Source organism: Poecilia formosa, unplaced genomic scaffold, assembly GCF_000485575.1.
Source record: "Poecilia formosa unplaced genomic scaffold, Poecilia_formosa-5.1.2 Scaffold259, whole genome shotgun sequence".
Taxonomy (NCBI): Eukaryota; Metazoa; Chordata; class Actinopteri; order Cyprinodontiformes; family Poeciliidae; genus Poecilia; species Poecilia formosa.
In genome coordinates this window covers 616088-633072 of record NW_006800198.1, presented here as the reverse complement: position 1 = coordinate 633072, position 16985 = coordinate 616088, and the positions used below count along the sequence as shown (strand labels likewise).

Genomic DNA, 16985 nt, shown 5'->3' with positions numbered 1-16985 from the left:
TTTTGTTCATGAATTATTGACGTAGAACTGCCACTGTTAAGAGGTACTTTTATACACACACTGCTGTTTCTACAGGCTCAGATGTATTCATTTCAGCATTTCTTGTATTGTACATGAGGGATAAAATGACAAAGTCAATTTCTTTTCAAACCAATAAATCATAATGAACATCTCATAATTGACAAACATACCTAATTGGAGAACCAGAAAACTCACAGAGATAAAAAAAGAAGACACAGGCAAACAGAAAGAAGCAATAAAAATAATATTTATTGAACATTTCTCACAGATTTGATGCTTTCACACTGTTGTGCCAACAGGGAGGTTGCTCCTAAGTAAACCTAGGATGTCAGCTCTTGTCTCAACATAATTTATCCCCTTAATGTGTTTCATATTTAGGGTGCAGTGGTCATGAAAGCCAAAGACATGTACACAGCTGTGTTTCTGGTTGAGTTTGGATCAGATAACAGACAACAGTTACATTTCTTTTTAAAGAAAATGCAGCGGTTTTGCTTCGACTCACTTTAAACATAAAATAACCCTCACAAAGAAAGGCAGACATATAAAATCAGCCCAAGCAGTGATAGGTCCCCAAAGTAGCAGACAAAGCCACTATGAAAAAAATAAAATAAAAATAACATTCAAAAATGTTTGTTTTGACTTATTTGGCCTCAAAATCATATATATTAACATTTAGTACAGAACTGAATATTGTCTAATGCAAAAGTACAGCATAACTCAATAATTCAATGGCAACAGTTATTCAAGTGGTGTTACAGTAGGTGGCGCTGTTCAAGAGCCATCAACGGAGGTGTTTATGTCGGCTGGTTCCTTAGTGGAAAAGGAGCCAAACACCAACATAAAATACTTATGAACTTACTCTCAGGACATTTCTTTCCTTATCCACTGTCGTCGTATCACTGCAAACTAATTCTGTAAACTGTTCATTAAAATCAAGAAGCCTAGTCTTTAACTTGTGCATCATTACTATCAGTCATTCCTGCATTGGTTTGGTGTGGAGTGCTTTAGGTCGTAGCTTAATCAACCTGAAAGCGATAAAAGCTTATATCCATCCTCTTCTGGATAAGTGCTCAATTTTTTTTATTTTTTTACATGGCTTCATATAACCACAAATTAAATCTGTACCGCAAAGGTTCAGTACCAAAATATTTCCCATTTCACGCTTATTTTTTAATATAAATAAGTTTGGTGTCTACAGTTTTAAACTGGTGAAACATTCCTTCAGTCGATACAGTGAAGATTCATCTTTCAAAGAGAAACACTGATCACTATGAAGTTTTTGTTTTTAACTCACCTGGAACATGTAGCTGCAAAACATGTTTGTTTTAACCCCAGTCTTCATATTAAATGCAGTCTCAGCTCTACATGCTGCCGTACAAAACGTTCCCTTCAATAACAGTTGAGTGGGGTGACAGGATTTAGATCACAACACCTTCACATATTTTTGTTCACATTCATAAAGTGAAGCATTTTAGGATCTAAAATATTACTTGTTTTCTGTGAGAAAAGGAAAAGTAATTCAGTGTTTTACCTGCAGTTAACGGCGATAAGAGTAACGGGAGCTCAAACGATGAAGGTGGGGAATTTGTGTAGTATGCAAGTCAAGATCCAACACGAGGACTCAAGTGTTTAAAAGTGAAATCACCAGAAAGTTTCAGAAGAACTGAGCACATGCTACCACACGCTCCGCATTTATTGCCACCCCTGGCAAAAATATGCACAAAACCTGGAAACTGCAGCTCTTTTACCCCGTCGCCTCGCGTGTCCTTGTCCAGCTTATAGTTTATCCCATTTGTCACAGTTTCTTTGTGCTTCTCTGGGAGATTTCTGATTCCCATCTACTGCAGATAAGACACTGACAACTTGTAAATATTTCACACATCCCCTTCTGAGAAAAAAAAACAAACAAGCTACAATGTGGACGCAGCTGGAAAGCAAAAAGAAAATATTCACTGATGAGCAAACATAAAATAGTGGTTTTCCATTTGGCTCAAATCAAACTGTAGAAAAATCCAGACTACCGCTATAAAAAGGAAAAAAAATACCAACAAAAAACTCCCCCATCATTGGATTTGGTAAATTAAATTCATCATTACCTTTGAAGTTTACATAAAAAAACACACACATACTTATTCCCAAAATGTTAACAGTCAGAGAAACATGCTGCTCTTTAGCTGGACTGCTAAACAAGGTCTGTAACGGAAACGTGTGTATCATATTATTATTATTAACAAAAAGTCCTAAGAGTTTTGACTATTTAACAATTCAGAAAGCTAAACTACTTAAAGCACCCATAACAGAAACCTGACTGTACCTACTTCTAAAATGACAAAGAATTATTCCTGAAGGTCTACACTACGTGTGTTACTATGATACTATAATATGAACGTGCAATTCTCTAAACACTAACAAATTTATCATTAACCTACAATCCTGGAGAGAGAAAGTAGGACTACCATGTTACGATTAAATAATAAAGATGAACTTCTATTCCTGTTGGTCACAGATTCAGCTCAAAATGTCTTAATGCCCATTCATAAAGTTTCGAACCACAATTGCTGGTTTGTCCGTTACGTCCTCTGCTTTACTACCTCCTGTTGAAGAGGTCTTTCCGTTTCCGCAGCTCCTCTAAGACCCGCGCCCTGAACTGGGTCCAGTCTTCGTCCAGGAACTGCTGGACGCCCAGAGCCTGATGGAGCTCTGCAGAGTGGCTGCGCAGGAAAGGGTTGTACTGCTTCTCCTCCCCGATGGTGGAGGGGCTCTGACAATGAAGGGCATGACAAAAACAATCCCATCTCAGAAAGCTCCAATCACTTTGTTCTCTTTTTGGCAGAAAGGAAATGTGTGCAGCAAAGGATTCCTGCAGCCGAAAATCAGCTCAGATTTACATTTGTGGATGTCTGACCCAGTTCGAATACTGCTTTGTGTATTCATACGTTTCTGCAGCTGAAATCTTTGGACCCCGAAGTGACTTAAATATGTAGCTGAAGAACATGTACCCAGGGTATTAAAAATATTTCTGAATGATCATTATTTACCAGAATTCATTCAGCTTTGCTGTACCTCCTAGCCAAAGTATTCATAAGGATTTTGTAAAGGCAGAGCCAAAATGTGTGCATCTGTCGTCAGCATCCTTTGGTGCCCCTTAATTAAATCCAATGCAATTCAGAAAATATGTGGAGGAATGTGTCAAGGAAGCTGCTCAAAGTCTATGAGGAATGAAACTTAGTAATGGGTGAATATTATGATCTCTAGAAGTAGACACAAATCAAAATATTTATGCAATGGAGGTGAAAATTGTGTTCAAAAACTCATGTACAGGGTGGGCCATAAGTTTCCATACATAGGAGAATGTAAAATGTATTTTATATTTCAGATACCCAAGAAGATGCGTTTGACAAAAGAGCAAAGAATTGTAACTGTACTGATGGCTGGATCGGGAAGCAGTCGCATGGTTGCAGAAAACATGGAGCGAGCGTCGCAATGAGTGTCACACACGAGACACTGTGGTAAAACTTATTTGCAAGTTTCAGAAAACTGGAAATGTTGCAGATCAACCATAAAGTGGTCCAACACGTGCAGCGATTACAGAGTCCCACAAAAATAAAAACGGTTGTCCAAAATAAAATGTTTATTTTCTCTATGTATGGAAACTTATGGCCCATCTATGCTCAACTTTGTGTTTGTCTGTCACATAAAATCCCTCAAAAATACATTTAAGTTTGCAGTTTTAAAGTGGGAAAAGCAATTATTACGTTTTACATGGCAGACATGCGACTACATGGAAATCAGCCACAAACAGAAAACATGAGCAGAGCCTGAATCTCATTAGGCTCCTTCAGAGTCCTGGCGCTGTTCGTACTGGTTCACCATCACTCTGCCATGGCTTAGAGGACACATGGAGACACTGGAGTCTATGCTAATCTTATTAGTAACACCTGGCCTTTCCCTACCAGGAAAAGCCAAAACGCCTGTCTGAAGTCAGATGCGACTTTCTTTTCCAAAAGAAATTCCCGAATCAGGAGCCAGTAACACCTGGAACGGAATACGTTGCCATAAAGCTGCTCTGCTTTGGGATTAGAAATGAGTGAACACTGTCCTCTGATGCCAGGAAGCAGCTGTAAAATAGTAGGGATTTTATTTCATGAACAGGAAAATAATGGGCCAATTAGCTCTCACACAATGTCACACCTAATTAAATGTGTTCACGCTTTTTCCCAGTAACAACTGCCCACTGTGTTGGAAATATGATATAGAAAATCTTTCTATTGCGCTGCCTCGTGAAAGTATTCATACAGCTTTATTTTTATTTTTTTTGGATAAATTTCTGTAATATTACAACCAAGAACTAAAAAAATATAAATATTGAGCTCTTATTTTATAACGCAAAGTAGTGCAGAACAAAAAGGATTGTTTTCTACGTAGAAACATGACAACTGTGGCAAGCATTTGTCCTTTTACTCTGATCTAAAGGCTGGAACGATTCCTCCAATGATTCGAGTACCTCGATTATTAAATGATCTGGCTCAAAGCTTCGTTAAATTATGTTTCATTATGTCGCACACCGCGTTCCGGCTGGATCATCGTTTGTGTCGGGCAGCGCTCTCACTTCCGCCTGTGAGTCGTTGCTAAGTGCTAACTGCATAATGTCAAATTTTCCAGGTTTTTATCGTTTTCTTAGGGGACCGATAAGCATTCTTAAATCGACTGGTGCGGTGCTTGGAGTACGACAGCGTTTCTCCTCCCAGAAAGAGAGAGAGGACGAGAGATTTTTTTCTGATTACTCAATTAATCGTAAAAATAATTGATAGAGTACTAAAATAATAGAATATTCTTTTCCTGCAATAAAATCCAGTTGCTGATGCGTCTGATTGGTGGAGTTGTTTTCATCCACCTTGCCCACATTAAAGAAACATGAATCAGTATGAAATGCAGGTGATCAAATACACAAAAGTTCAGGAGGTATAAACACTTTGGCAACATGCTGTATTCTGGAAATGGAGGTTGACAAAACTCCGGGAGGTAAAAACTAATGGAACAGCCTGTGCAGTCATGTTGTATTGATAAGAGGTAAAAAGCAATCTAAATTCCAGGTAAGCCCTGAACTGAGACCCTTTGCCCGGCTGCAGTGCATCACAGATGAAGCTCGACAGTAAGCCTGGACGGTTGGGGGAGGAGGGTTGCAGGAGTGTGCAGACCAGGCTCTGACAGCATGTAAACTGTATGCAGCGATAAGCCTTGTTTCCCCGGTGCAGGACAACACGAGTCCTTTCTGGGAAGGCGGGCTTGAGGAGCATAACAATGGCAGAAATATCATTCTCACCGAACAAAGCTTCTGGCCTCGCTGCTGCAGCACCCACTGATACTTGCTCTCTCGGGCGGCGTTGCGTGGCTCGACCTCAGCAGCAAACAGCAGGTTGTCCTCTGCATACTCATGACCTGCGGGGTCGTCAGAGGACACGCGAAAAAAAACAAAACAGAGCAACTTACATCGCATGTAAACGAGACTTAAAAGCTTTTAGCCGCCAGGGGCTTGATGCTGGGCAGTAAGAGGAGGAAACGTAAAGTGAACAATCAGGAAGCAGACGTTTACAGAGCTGTGAAGAACCATTTCCAACTTTTGGATTTGTTGTGTTTTACTTTTTTACTGTCGCAGTTCAAGGTTTCATTTAACATGTGGTTATCAAATATCATTGTTAATGATATGTGATAAACCTAAGAACTGACTGTTACCATGGTAACAGCAGACTAGCATACCTAAAATGGTTTGCTGTTAAAAACAGGACAAACTGTGGCTCTTTGCTGCTTCACAAACACTTCTGAATTAAAACATGAGGGAAATGAATGGATTAACTAAACAGTGCAACTTTAATCTGATCGTTTTTCAGCCAAGAATTCAACACTTTTCTAGACTTCTCAACTCTATGTAATTTTAAGGATGGACAGAAGGAAACAAAGAAAAATAAAGACAAGAAAAGAAGGTAGGAAGAACACAAGGGCATGAGAAGAAAAGAAGGAAAGAAGAATGGAAGGCCACAAAAAAGGCAAGAAAAGAAAAGAACACGAGACGAAAGAAGGAAAGAAAAATGGACACAAGGAAGAAAGTAAAAAAGGAAGGAAATGAAAGAAGGCCATAAAAGGAAATAAAGTGTGGAAACAAATGTATTTCTAAATATTTATCCAGACCTGGGAAAAGCTGAAATCAAATTCAAGAAATTTCCAAACAGTTTATGACTTTGCAGCAACTCTTGTTTCTACAGTTTACAATCTGAAGTTTGAAAAAAAAAAAAAAAAAAGCTTTTCTGTCTGACAGTTGAAGCAGTTTACATACCGGGCCACAGTAAAGTATCATCACTTAAGGAACCGACTGTGTCCAGAGAGGAGAGCATTGTTGTGGCATTGCCCTCGAACATCCTCCCTGGAAACATCAAGTTCAAATCATCATGTTACAGGAAATGCATGCAGAGTATTTACCAAAATAATAATAATAGGAATATCCTTTATTGTCCCGTAGAGGGAAAATTACCAAAAGCAAATGATTTTACAACACCATAAGAAAAAAAAATACAGTACAGTTCAAAGAAATGTGCAAATGATTAGGACAACCTGAAAAAGATAATAATAACCTAACAGGTACAGCAAGTGGTACCGTTCAGAAACGACAGTAAAGTATTTAGAAATACAAAATCAAAGCCTGCCATTTGCATTTTTTCACTTTTAATTCAACAGCCGGCCTGTTACCAGTTGACCTGAGTTGTTGTGAAATTGATGTTTTCCAGCATTGCACAAACTCCCGTTTTCCTTTGACCCATGTCCTAACTTGCTTAATACAAGCTGAGGAAGTAATAACGAGTATCACCCAAAGGTGAAAAAAAAAGATTTTTCCCCAAATAAATGATAGTTTAAAAGTTTTCTTATAACTTCATGCTAATGAAGACTTTATATCTAAATATAGCATTGACTAACAATCTGGAATGTTTGATGCTGAAAAGATCCATCTTGGCGTCATTTGCTCAAGGTTCATGGTCTAGTTAAAGTCTCCGGTTGGTATGTAGAAAGCGTCTAACGGATGTTTTAAGGATTTGGAGATCCCAAGAAGTCTCTGTTTGCTGCAGTTTTCCAACAGTGAGCTTTAGAGGTTCACTTTACCTCCATTCCCATCAAGCTCACTGTGTGTGAGAGCAAGATAAACGTGGGACCAGTGGAGCCTTGTTGGTCACAGTTCCACTTGTTTTGAAGTTTTTAGTTATTGCTCCGACTCTAGATATAAACAAGTTTAGACAAGCAGCTACTTTTTGTAGCCAACTTCTGACTTATAAGTTTAGTAAAGACACGTTCTAGTCTTTACTAAAACGTGTCTTTTCCATTTCTGAAAGTGTCTAACAGAAATGTGATATTTGTGCCCCAGGGGAATGGCATGTCATGGATTGCAAATTAAAAGTTTCAAGACACTCTGATGTAATTTAAGTATAAATTTAAAAAGGAGTATTGGCTTGCCAGAGGTTTTCAAAACTTTACATTAATTTATGCAAAGAAAAGAAAAACAGAAAAAAAGAAACACAGTAAGGAAGAAGCGAGTAGAGAAGAAAGGATTGAGGAACCCAAGGACTTGAGGAAGGTAGAAAGGATCTGAGGAATGAGACAAGTAAATTAAGAAAAATGGAAAAATAAGGAAATTAAAAGACCACAAGGAAGGAAAGGAGGAAAGGAAGCAAGGACATAAGGAAGGGAGGAAAGAATTGAAGGAAAACAGCATTTATGCAATGGGATAGGAAATAAAGTCTGGAAAAACTGTTTTTTCATACTCATCTTTACTTAAGCAGGTCTAGAAAATAATATATATTTTTTTACTTTTCAGACAGCCCTGCTGTAAGGAATTATTCAGCGCCAAAACAAAAAGTTTGTTAGAACAACTGCAAAGAAACTTCAACTCAAACCAATGTGCCACTGAAATAAAAGATAATAAAAGATGATGAAAAAATAAATATGAAGGATTTGAACTTCTTTAAACAGAAACCTCCAAGCATTTATTCAAAAAAAGATGTGCAACTGACCACATCCTGAGAGGAACACCAGATCCCCAGAGAAGAGGCTGGAGGGGGAACCGACTGCCGGGCCGTCCAGGAGGTAGATCATGTGGCCCACGGTGTGTCCAGGAGTGAACAGGGCCTTAAAGTGCAGCCGGCCCACATTGACTGTGTCTCTGTGTGAGAGTGGGCTGGGAAGAATACAATTAAATCATACTGATGTCCACAAAACCAATGCTGATCACCATTAAAGTAATTAGAAAAAAAGTAAAAGCCAGAAAAAGAAAACAGGAAGTCATTCCTGTTGATGACTACGATTTAAAATCAACCCCCGCAAGACAAACAAGAGCAGTTTTCCGCTGCGTGATAATTTACTGTGAAGTCAGCTGCTGCTGCGAGCGCTGACGGAGGGAACAAGACACGACTCATTACAGTAAAAGGCAAACTTTGAAAGTGTGTGTGCGCTGCCCGTGCAGGCTGGGACTTACTGCGTGAGGCCAGGAATGTTATCAGCTGCGCTTCCGTACACATGACAGGCGCTGTGAAGCCTTTTCAGACCTTTGTTGCCCCCGCTGTGGTCCCTGAAAACATAAGAGAAGATAAAGGCCGGAACCGACACATCCAAAAACAGTTATTTCATTTAGATTTATTTTGTTGCTGAAAATAAGCTTGAAATATATATATATACTTAAACATATGCTTGCCAAAATTACCAGATACTCACCAGTGCTTGTGGGTACATAATATAGCTTCTAACATTGCTCCCTCTTCTTCAAGCACCGTCTGAAAGGTTATAAAGAAACAACATCAACAAAGCGTGCCATTTACATGTAAGCTGGGAGAACAAACTAATATCAAACGCTTTCACTTCAGCATTTCATCCCTGGAGATTTTTTACCAGGAACCTGCACAAAGTGCACTTCCCACATTTGTCGAGAATACAGCTTCACGTGTCCAAACACTTCTGCATCAACAAGAAATGGCAGTTGGTGTGCTCACCTGAACTGTTTGAGGGTCTGCAGGGTCTACAGCAACTGCAACACTGGAGGCTGTGTCAATAATTAGGTAGCTGTAGTTGTCAGACAGAACTGAGATGGGAATTATTTTTATACCTGTGGACGAACAGGACGAAGACAGATCAGAATACACACAAAACCCATAAATGCACTGGAAAATAAGATGACTTCCCTGCTGAAGCTTACAGAAGAATTTGTACCAGCTGAACCTTTTTAAACATAATTCTGAAGAGAAAACTAATAATACAACATTTTGTTCCTCAGGCTGTGTTTAGGCTTGTTATTCTGCTGGAAGGTTAACCTTTTTTTTTTATTTAAAAGCATCACAGCATGATGCTGCCACCATGTATGTTCATGGTTATGTGCAGTTATGTGTAACTTTGGAGTTTAGCACAGGGATCTCTGCAACCTTTACAATTTAGCTATTTAAGCCCACAGTCAAGCTAAACAAAACTCGAATAGAGCTGAAAAGTTTTTTTTCAGAACCTTTAGAAAAACCTTTAAAAATGTATTAAGAGTTGATAGCTACTAGAAATCCTCTTTGTGAGACTGTCATAGAAAAACAGAGTGACTTCAGTCAGAGGCTTCTTCAAATTTGTTGTCAGATTTATGCTAGGAACATAATTCCTTTTATTTCATGTCACTCTATCATATAAAACCCTAATAAAATATGCTGCAGTTGTTGTTGCAATGCTAGGAAGATGTGAATAATCCCTGAATGCCCATCGGCGCCATGTACCGTTGAGCTCCACAGGACGAGTTGTGGAATGCCCAGCAGGATATTTCTCCCTGGCTTTCCTCATTTGCCTCCTGTAGTATATATAACCCAGTCTGGTCCTTGTGTAGAGTGTATACCTGGAAAACAAACAAACAAACAAACAAAAAAAACAACAAAACAATCACCTTTTTTGGGTCACCACGCTCAAAGATAAACAAGATATTAAATTAACTTTAATAAGCACTCGATTCATCAGCATGCAAACAAAGTTTTCGGCATCCCAAATTTAGATAAATGTAGGCTTGCTACCAACAGAAATCAAAACAATACACGTCGCTAAGCTACACAGACAGCAAAACTGCTAATAACTTTAGTTGTACTAACGCGATTCGGAACAGCGGCTTCTCTGTTCGAGCCATGATCCTGTTCAGGAGCTTCCTGCAGAACTCCAACGTGGCCCGTCTGTACCGAAAAAATAAGCACAAGAAACAGAAGAAGGATGCAGCGACCAACGATGTCACTATCCAGTCAGGAAGCGCCATAGCCTGCTGTGCGTCGAACTCAACGTGATGACGTCACCGTGATGGAACGGCGTGCCTTTGCGGGATTCATGAGTTTAGTTGTCTGATCAAAATAAGGCGGAGGAAATAGAAACAAGAAATGCTGCTGTTCATAATTAGAAGCAATAATTCTTGTTTTTACAGTTAAAATGATGAGGGGAAAAAACGCATGTACATTTACATTCAATTATACTTGAATTTACAATTTAAGAATAATTGTGTACTTCCTCTGTTTTTGAAGAAACATAAGAACTAGGGTTTTCTTTGTTTTTGTTACATTAAGTTACACGTCACTATGACAAAAATAAAAATAATAATAACAAAACAAATCCACACCCATCATGTGAGTATGTTTAAACTTTTGCCCAGAACAGAACTATAATTATGGGTAAAGAATAGGAAGGAAAACATTTTGGGAAACAGTTGAACTTGAGGTTCAAATTTTGTTCCCTTTTTTTTCATGTTTGTTTTTACATTTCATTGCATTTTGTTTAAGTAAACAATGAGGGTACCAGCGTGTGTACCAGTTGGCATGCTTTCTCTGAAACAGCAGTGTGAGTTTCAGTGAGCATATCCAGTTACACAGAGGACATTTTCCAACGATGACAGTCATTAAGCAGAGAGGACGGAGGGGCATTCTGCTCCCATCACAGGCTGAGGCCAACAAAGGTACGTTTCTATTTTTCCACATTTATTCAGTTATATTCAGACTAAACTACGACACGGTGGGGAGTTTAATCAGAGGCATGTTCTCATATGATCTGTTATTTTTGTGATAATAATACTGGATTACTGGACTTTTAAAGTTAAGTCATCAATGCAAACCTTAGTTCAAACAATGTGGTTATATTACTGGCTATGTAAAGCTATCCTGTACTCCTAAAAACTAAAACAGCTTGGCTGGAGTTACTTTAAAACTCAGCAGCAAAAATCCTGAAAAAGTTTAAGGTGATCAGAAAGTGAACTTTTGTGTTTTGGAATCAATATTAAAGTTTTTATATTAGTGTTTTTGTTTACTCCCAATGTCCGCAAGTTAGTTATCTGGGAAGAAGGTTGTCTTAATACTGCTGGTAAGAACTAAAGTTAATCAATTTCTTATTATTGCCCTCATCTTGGTTACAGCCTTCCTGGAGGTCTGAGGGCATCTTAGTGTTAAAAGCAAACTAAAAACTTTTCTCTGTAATACTTGTTATATTAATTAATTTATTCAACTTTTTGTTTAATGAAGTTTTATGGTCTTATCTATTTGATTTTACTTGGCTTGCTGTTATTTTGGATTAATCACAAATATTTTGACTAAAATTTATTTTCAAATCACTAATTTTTTTGAGTTATTTCTTCATAACACAGTTAAGTTTCCATTGTTTTGACCTGTCAAACAATAGCGAAAAATAATTTATTTACTAAAGTAGACATTTTTAACTTTTTTTCCTCATGTCAGTCTATCTGTTTTAACATGTGCAATGCAGTTTCTATTCCACTTATTTGAATGAGAATTGCTCTACAAGCACACAGTATATCACCAGAATATTAGTGCATAAATGCATCTCATATAATTCTGTTAACTTCCTTTTTAAGGTGGTCCAGAGAAATGTCTTCCAAAACAGATTCTCCTCCATCCTATGAAGACGCCCTGAAGGATCCTAAGTGTAATAATTACCCCTTCCTGACACAACATGGCGCCCCTCTGCCCCCTCCTCCGTCCTACAGCCCCAGTCCCGGCATGTGCCCAGGCCCCGGCTTCCCTCCGCCTGCCATGCCCATCCCCACTCTGTCAGCAGGACTGTCTGCGTCCAGCCCAGGTTCCCAGGAGCTTACAGCGACTTTCATCACTCACTTCTACTGAATTCAGATTAACTTCTGAAGCTTAAATTGCCTTTTTTTTGTGTGCAATTCTCAATTCTGCAGGAGAAATGGACGACTTTTTCAGCAACCAGTGGGAAAGCACGTCGATTCGACACGCCTTCATCAGAAAAGTAAGGACTTTCTTTTCTTCTCTTTGCCAGAGTCAGGGACTCAGACTGCTCCTCTGTTGTCCAGTGTGCCAGTAATCACTCTGTTAATCTGACCTCCATGTCTGTGGACAGGTTTACTTGATTTTGACTGTGCAGCTTGCGTTCACCTTTGCGGTCGTTGGTGTCTTTACATTTGTGTGAGTCTCCCTGTTCAGTCCAATAGAACGCCACTTCTATCTGTTTAGTGCGGCTGAATAAAAGAAAGCATTGTTGGTGACCCTGTTGTCTGTGGTTTCACAGTGACCCAGTGAAGATGTTTGTCACCCAATACCCAGCAATCTACTGGGTTTCTTTGTGAGTTTACTTTCCATCAACAGTAACTAAACTTTTAACAAAAATGTCTAATTTTATTGTAAAAAAAAAAGAAGAAACTTTTAAACATTTGACGGTCAGCCAAGCAGAACCACATTCCTGATTTATTTCTCCGTAGTGCTGTTTTCTTTTTGGTGTATTGCATTCTCATCTGCTGCAAAGAGCCAAGGTAAAGCAAGGATCGTTTCCAGATAATCAGAAATTATTCTGGCTTTTTGAAGACATCACATTATTTTCCTTCGTTTTCTGCGTAGGAGGCGTTTTCCATTGAATCTGGTGCTGCTGGGAATATTTGTAAGTATTTATCCTGAATCTGAAGCCAAACCCTGGGTGAGGAGTTAGGGCTTGAGCCAAACACTGGCAGCAAATAAAGATGAAAGAGTAAAACAAGCTGTTAATTAAAAAAAACACATCTCGTCGTGTTTTATCTTGCAGACTGTTGCCCTGTCTTATATGGCTGGAACAGTTTCAAGGTTTGTTTTTGAACACTTCAATTCACTGCACAAGTCTTTTCTTTACGTTCTGTCAGGTTATAGACACAAACTTCAATGTGTTTTATTAAAAAAGACTAACACAAAGTAGAAGAAGTAAATATCTTGGAAGTTTGCTGCGTCATGCATCTGCATTCAGTTTTTCTCAACCAGTACTTTGGAGGAACCAGATTTTTTCGCGGTTACCGTCCTTTGGGTGTATGTTATGCCAGGTTTGCACCAGAAGGTTTGCCAAATGTTGTTTTAAAAATGACTCACGCTCAGCCAGACTGAATGGAGAGCGTCTGTCAATGGCAGTTTCCAATGATTCCCTTTAGCATTAGCCCATTTTAACACATGGATTTATGCGCTGATCTAAATCATTCTGTTGTTGGTCAGGTTGGAAGCTAAACATCTCCAGGGTTGTTTTTCTTTTAACCTGGTTTGTTCCAGGATTGCCTTGAATTTAACTCCCTCCATCAACTGTGATTAGCTCTTTCAGCCTGAAAAGCATGCCCACATCACCATTCTGCCACTACCATGTGTCACAGTGATGTTGGTTTATGGTGACGCAGCGTTAAAAACTTCAGTTTCATTAGTTTCTTTGAATTTTAGCTAGAGTTATTCAATCAAATTAGATTCTTATTCGTAATAAAATTGGAAAACAAATAATAATCTTCCGTTTTCTGCCACGTAAAATCCAAATAAAATGCCCTGAAGTTAGTGGTTGAAACATGGTAAAATGTTTTTCTAATTAAATCTGTATATTTCTGTTTTTCCAGCTATTATGAGACCAAAGCGGTGATAATCGCCATGGGAATAACAGGCGTAGTGTGCATAGCAGTGACAGTCTTCTGCTTCCAGACGAAGGTATCTGAAAACGGTTCTTCTGCTGCAGCTCAGCAGCCTGTGGCTTGTCAGAGGATGTCTTTGTTGTCAGTGTAAAAGAACTCCTTTGTCTCACATTACAATGGGGCGCTGAGCTCCTTTAAATATTTATAACATTTTGGGATAAGATGTGAATCCCGTCTGATGCAACTCCAGATACATAAGTTACATGTTTTGGCCAGTACATGGCACATCCAGCCAACTTTCTTTTTTTTTTCTTTTATTGGAACTTCACTGAGAAACCTAAAAAGAAAAGAAAAAATACATTTTCACTGCTCCTTTATGTGTGGCTTGAAGCGTGTTCTGCCTCCCTTTCATCCTTTTAATGACTTGTTTCTAATCACAGGTGGACTTCACCTCCTGCGGGGGATTTCTCTGCATAGCTGCTGTTTTGCTCATGATCATTGGGATTGTTACGTCCATCGTGCTCTCCTTCCAATATGTGAGCACTCTTTGGTCAAGTCCTTTAATATGCTCTTGCTCCTCTGTGTGAGCTTCAGCGGCAGCTCAACAGGGGTGTGCATGTGTGACCAATTTTCACATTTAGAGAGCCTTTTCTATGTCACTCAACAGGTCCCCTGGCTGCACATGCTCTATGCTGCAATCGGAGCCGTCGTTTACACTCTGGTGAGTGAACGCCGGCATAATTTCAAATCATTTCAGCTTTGTGTTTCTATATTGTTCAGTAGGAAAAGGCCAATTGATTTCAAGCTATATTGAGAAGAGGTAAATAGCATGTTTGTTGTTTTTGTAGGAATTGCAGCAGAGTGCAGCTCTATTTTTATGCAATGTTTGATTTCCAAATCACCAGAATTTCTCAGAGTATCGGTGCTTATTGATGAATCTGGTGATCAGTGTTTATAACTGTGCTTGAAAAGGATTTATGGCTTGTGAAATGTAAAGTTTATTACACTGGGATTCTGTGGGATAAAACAGCACAAAGTAGCAAAAACTAGAATGTAAGTAAAGGCGATACTTTGTTTTAAAATGTTCTTACTTTGTAGAACCACCATTTCCAGACTTCATTGGGTTTTGGAAATGGAATAAACTTTATTCCGCGCTCTAAATGCTCTGGGATAAAGTGCATCTTAAGTGCATGTTCCCCTCGGACAACGTTTAACCATTTTCTACTTTTATTTTTCACCAAATCTCCATGGCCGTAGGTCATTCCTAATGATAAACCCTGACTCTTTGTCGGAGGTTCAGTTCCTCCAGCTAAGAGGCGTTTACTTCGGGACAAATTGTGACAAACCCACTGGATTGATTGACAGGTGGCGTCAGGTCAATTGCTGTTACACATCTTTCGGATCACGTCCCTTCCAGTTTCGCCCGTTGTTATTTGTGAAATACCTCAGACTCAGAGAGACTTGATGGACAGTGTCTGAAGAGTAAATTTTACATTCCATCAGAAATTTTCTGTTAAGTTTTGCTCTGGACTTTATCTGAGACATTCTGACACCAGGATATCTGAACTTTTTTTCCTTGTAGTTCTGTCTGTTTAGGGTCGTCGTCATGCCAACGTGTCAAATATTTCACAGCGTCTAAAAGTTTTCTCCAGGATTTCCCTGTATTTAGCATCATCCATCTTCTCTGTCCATTTCTGAAGAAAAGCAAAGTTATTGTCCTTAGAGTGAGCCAGTTTTGCAGTTTACCTAAGTGCTTGTTCTCAGAAATGTTCAAATATGCTTTATAAGCTAATCCTGCTTTAAACTTCTCCACAACTTAATGCCTGATCCATCTGCTGCTTCTTGTTCATTAAGGTTGCCTAAAACACGAGACCCACACTGAAAAAACATGTAAACACTAAAACGTTTCAGATGTGAAACTTGTTTTCTCCTCTTTTCTTAGTTTTTAGTCTACAACACTCAGCTTCTCATCGGAAATCGGGAGCTGGCCATCAGCCCAGAGGAGTACATCTACGGCGCGCTCTCTCTCTACGTTGATATCGTTCACATCTTCCTCTTCATCCTGCAAGTCAGCGGAGTGGCAACCGAGTAAAGCAATCGCCCAGCAACATTTTATCAGTAAATCCTGAATGTACAGAGTATTTTGGGGAGCAACGTTACATGTATGCATGCGCACCAATCAAAAAAAAATACTATATTTGTGTAAATCTTATGTAAACTTTATTATAGTTTTATTTATGTTTGTAACACTGAAGCACTTTGATGCTCTCTTTGGAGCAGGGATGGAAACTGGAGGCTTTAACCAAGTATGAGTGAAGAAATGCACTTAAGCTTTAATATTTATAATGTGATATTTATGTACATGAAACAAACATGTGTCTGAATTATTAATCCTTTCAAGCTTAATTATTATTTTGGTAATTTATGTCCTTCCAGATCCCAGCAAGAAACAAAAACAGTTTTTTTCTTCAATTAGCCATTTTTATTTCTCATTAATTACTTATAAAACACATTTAGTTACAGGCAAACTGTTGAAAACCACAATCATTGTATTTAATGTTGGTGCTGGTAATACAAAGGACTCTGATTTGTGTTACAGTTGTTTAATCCACATAATTAACCCTTAGAAAACCCTTGTTAATTAGAAGATTAATTACACATGAGCAGCCTCCTGTGGGAGTGTTCTGGCCCATTCCTTCCCTCTTCAACGCGTCTGTTTTTAGTTGTTGTTAGAAAACTATGCACACAAATCAATAAAGTACCTTCTATTACAACTGCTTCATTCTTCTTCGCAATTAACTTCTGTCAGCCTGTTAGAAACGGGGGGTGACGCTCTATCCCACTCATCGCCCCCTTTCTGGATTGTGGATTTGTTGTAATCTCTGTCACCTACAGCTTTGAGTCCGGTTGGTATGGGATCCTTCCACAAGGCGCTGTGCTCAGGGTGTGAGACGTTTGGGGTCACGGGGGAACATGGAGGTCTGACGCACGTTGTGGAGACCCAGGTACAGCATGCAGACTCTCTCCAGACCTGTGAAGGAGTTTGGGTTGG

The 16985-nt window shown here is 39.0% G+C and overlaps 3 protein-coding genes across 3 annotated transcripts in view; 1 reads left to right on the top strand and 2 right to left on the bottom strand.

Annotated features, from left to right (window-relative positions):
• Positions 1–248: 248 nt before the first annotated feature.
• pnkd (PNKD metallo-beta-lactamase domain containing) lies at positions 249–10362 on the bottom strand. The gene is made up of 9 exons (XM_007570358.2): positions 10167–10362; positions 9804–9919; positions 9048–9160; positions 8773–8831; positions 8537–8629; positions 8076–8239; positions 6353–6439; positions 5345–5460; positions 249–2782 (listed from the first exon to the last, which is right to left on the bottom strand). Exons 1-9 carry the CDS (start codon positions 10322–10324, stop codon positions 2609–2611), a joined length of 1080 nt encoding a protein of 359 aa, XP_007570420.1. The 5' UTR covers positions 10325–10362; the 3' UTR covers positions 249–2608.
• A 507-nt stretch (positions 10363–10869) lies between these two features.
• LOC103150654 (protein lifeguard 3-like) lies at positions 10870–16710 on the top strand. Its single transcript, XM_007570356.2, has 12 exons — positions 10870–11011; positions 11921–12144; positions 12251–12318; positions 12430–12494; positions 12598–12651; positions 12788–12838; positions 12924–12963; positions 13105–13142; positions 13922–14009; positions 14374–14469; positions 14601–14654; positions 15876–16710. Exons 2-12 carry the CDS (start codon positions 11934–11936, stop codon positions 16023–16025), a joined length of 915 nt encoding a protein of 304 aa, XP_007570418.2. The 5' UTR covers positions 10870–11011; positions 11921–11933; the 3' UTR covers positions 16026–16710.
• dars1 (aspartyl-tRNA synthetase 1) overlaps positions 16659–16985 on the bottom strand; it is a 40522-nt gene continuing 40195 nt past the window's right edge. Inside the window, exon 18 of the mRNA XM_007570357.2 lies at positions 16659–16964. Within this exon, the coding sequence (XP_007570419.1) occupies positions 16873–16964 (92 nt within the window). The 3' untranslated portion in view covers positions 16659–16872. The remainder of the gene's footprint in view (positions 16965–16985) is intronic.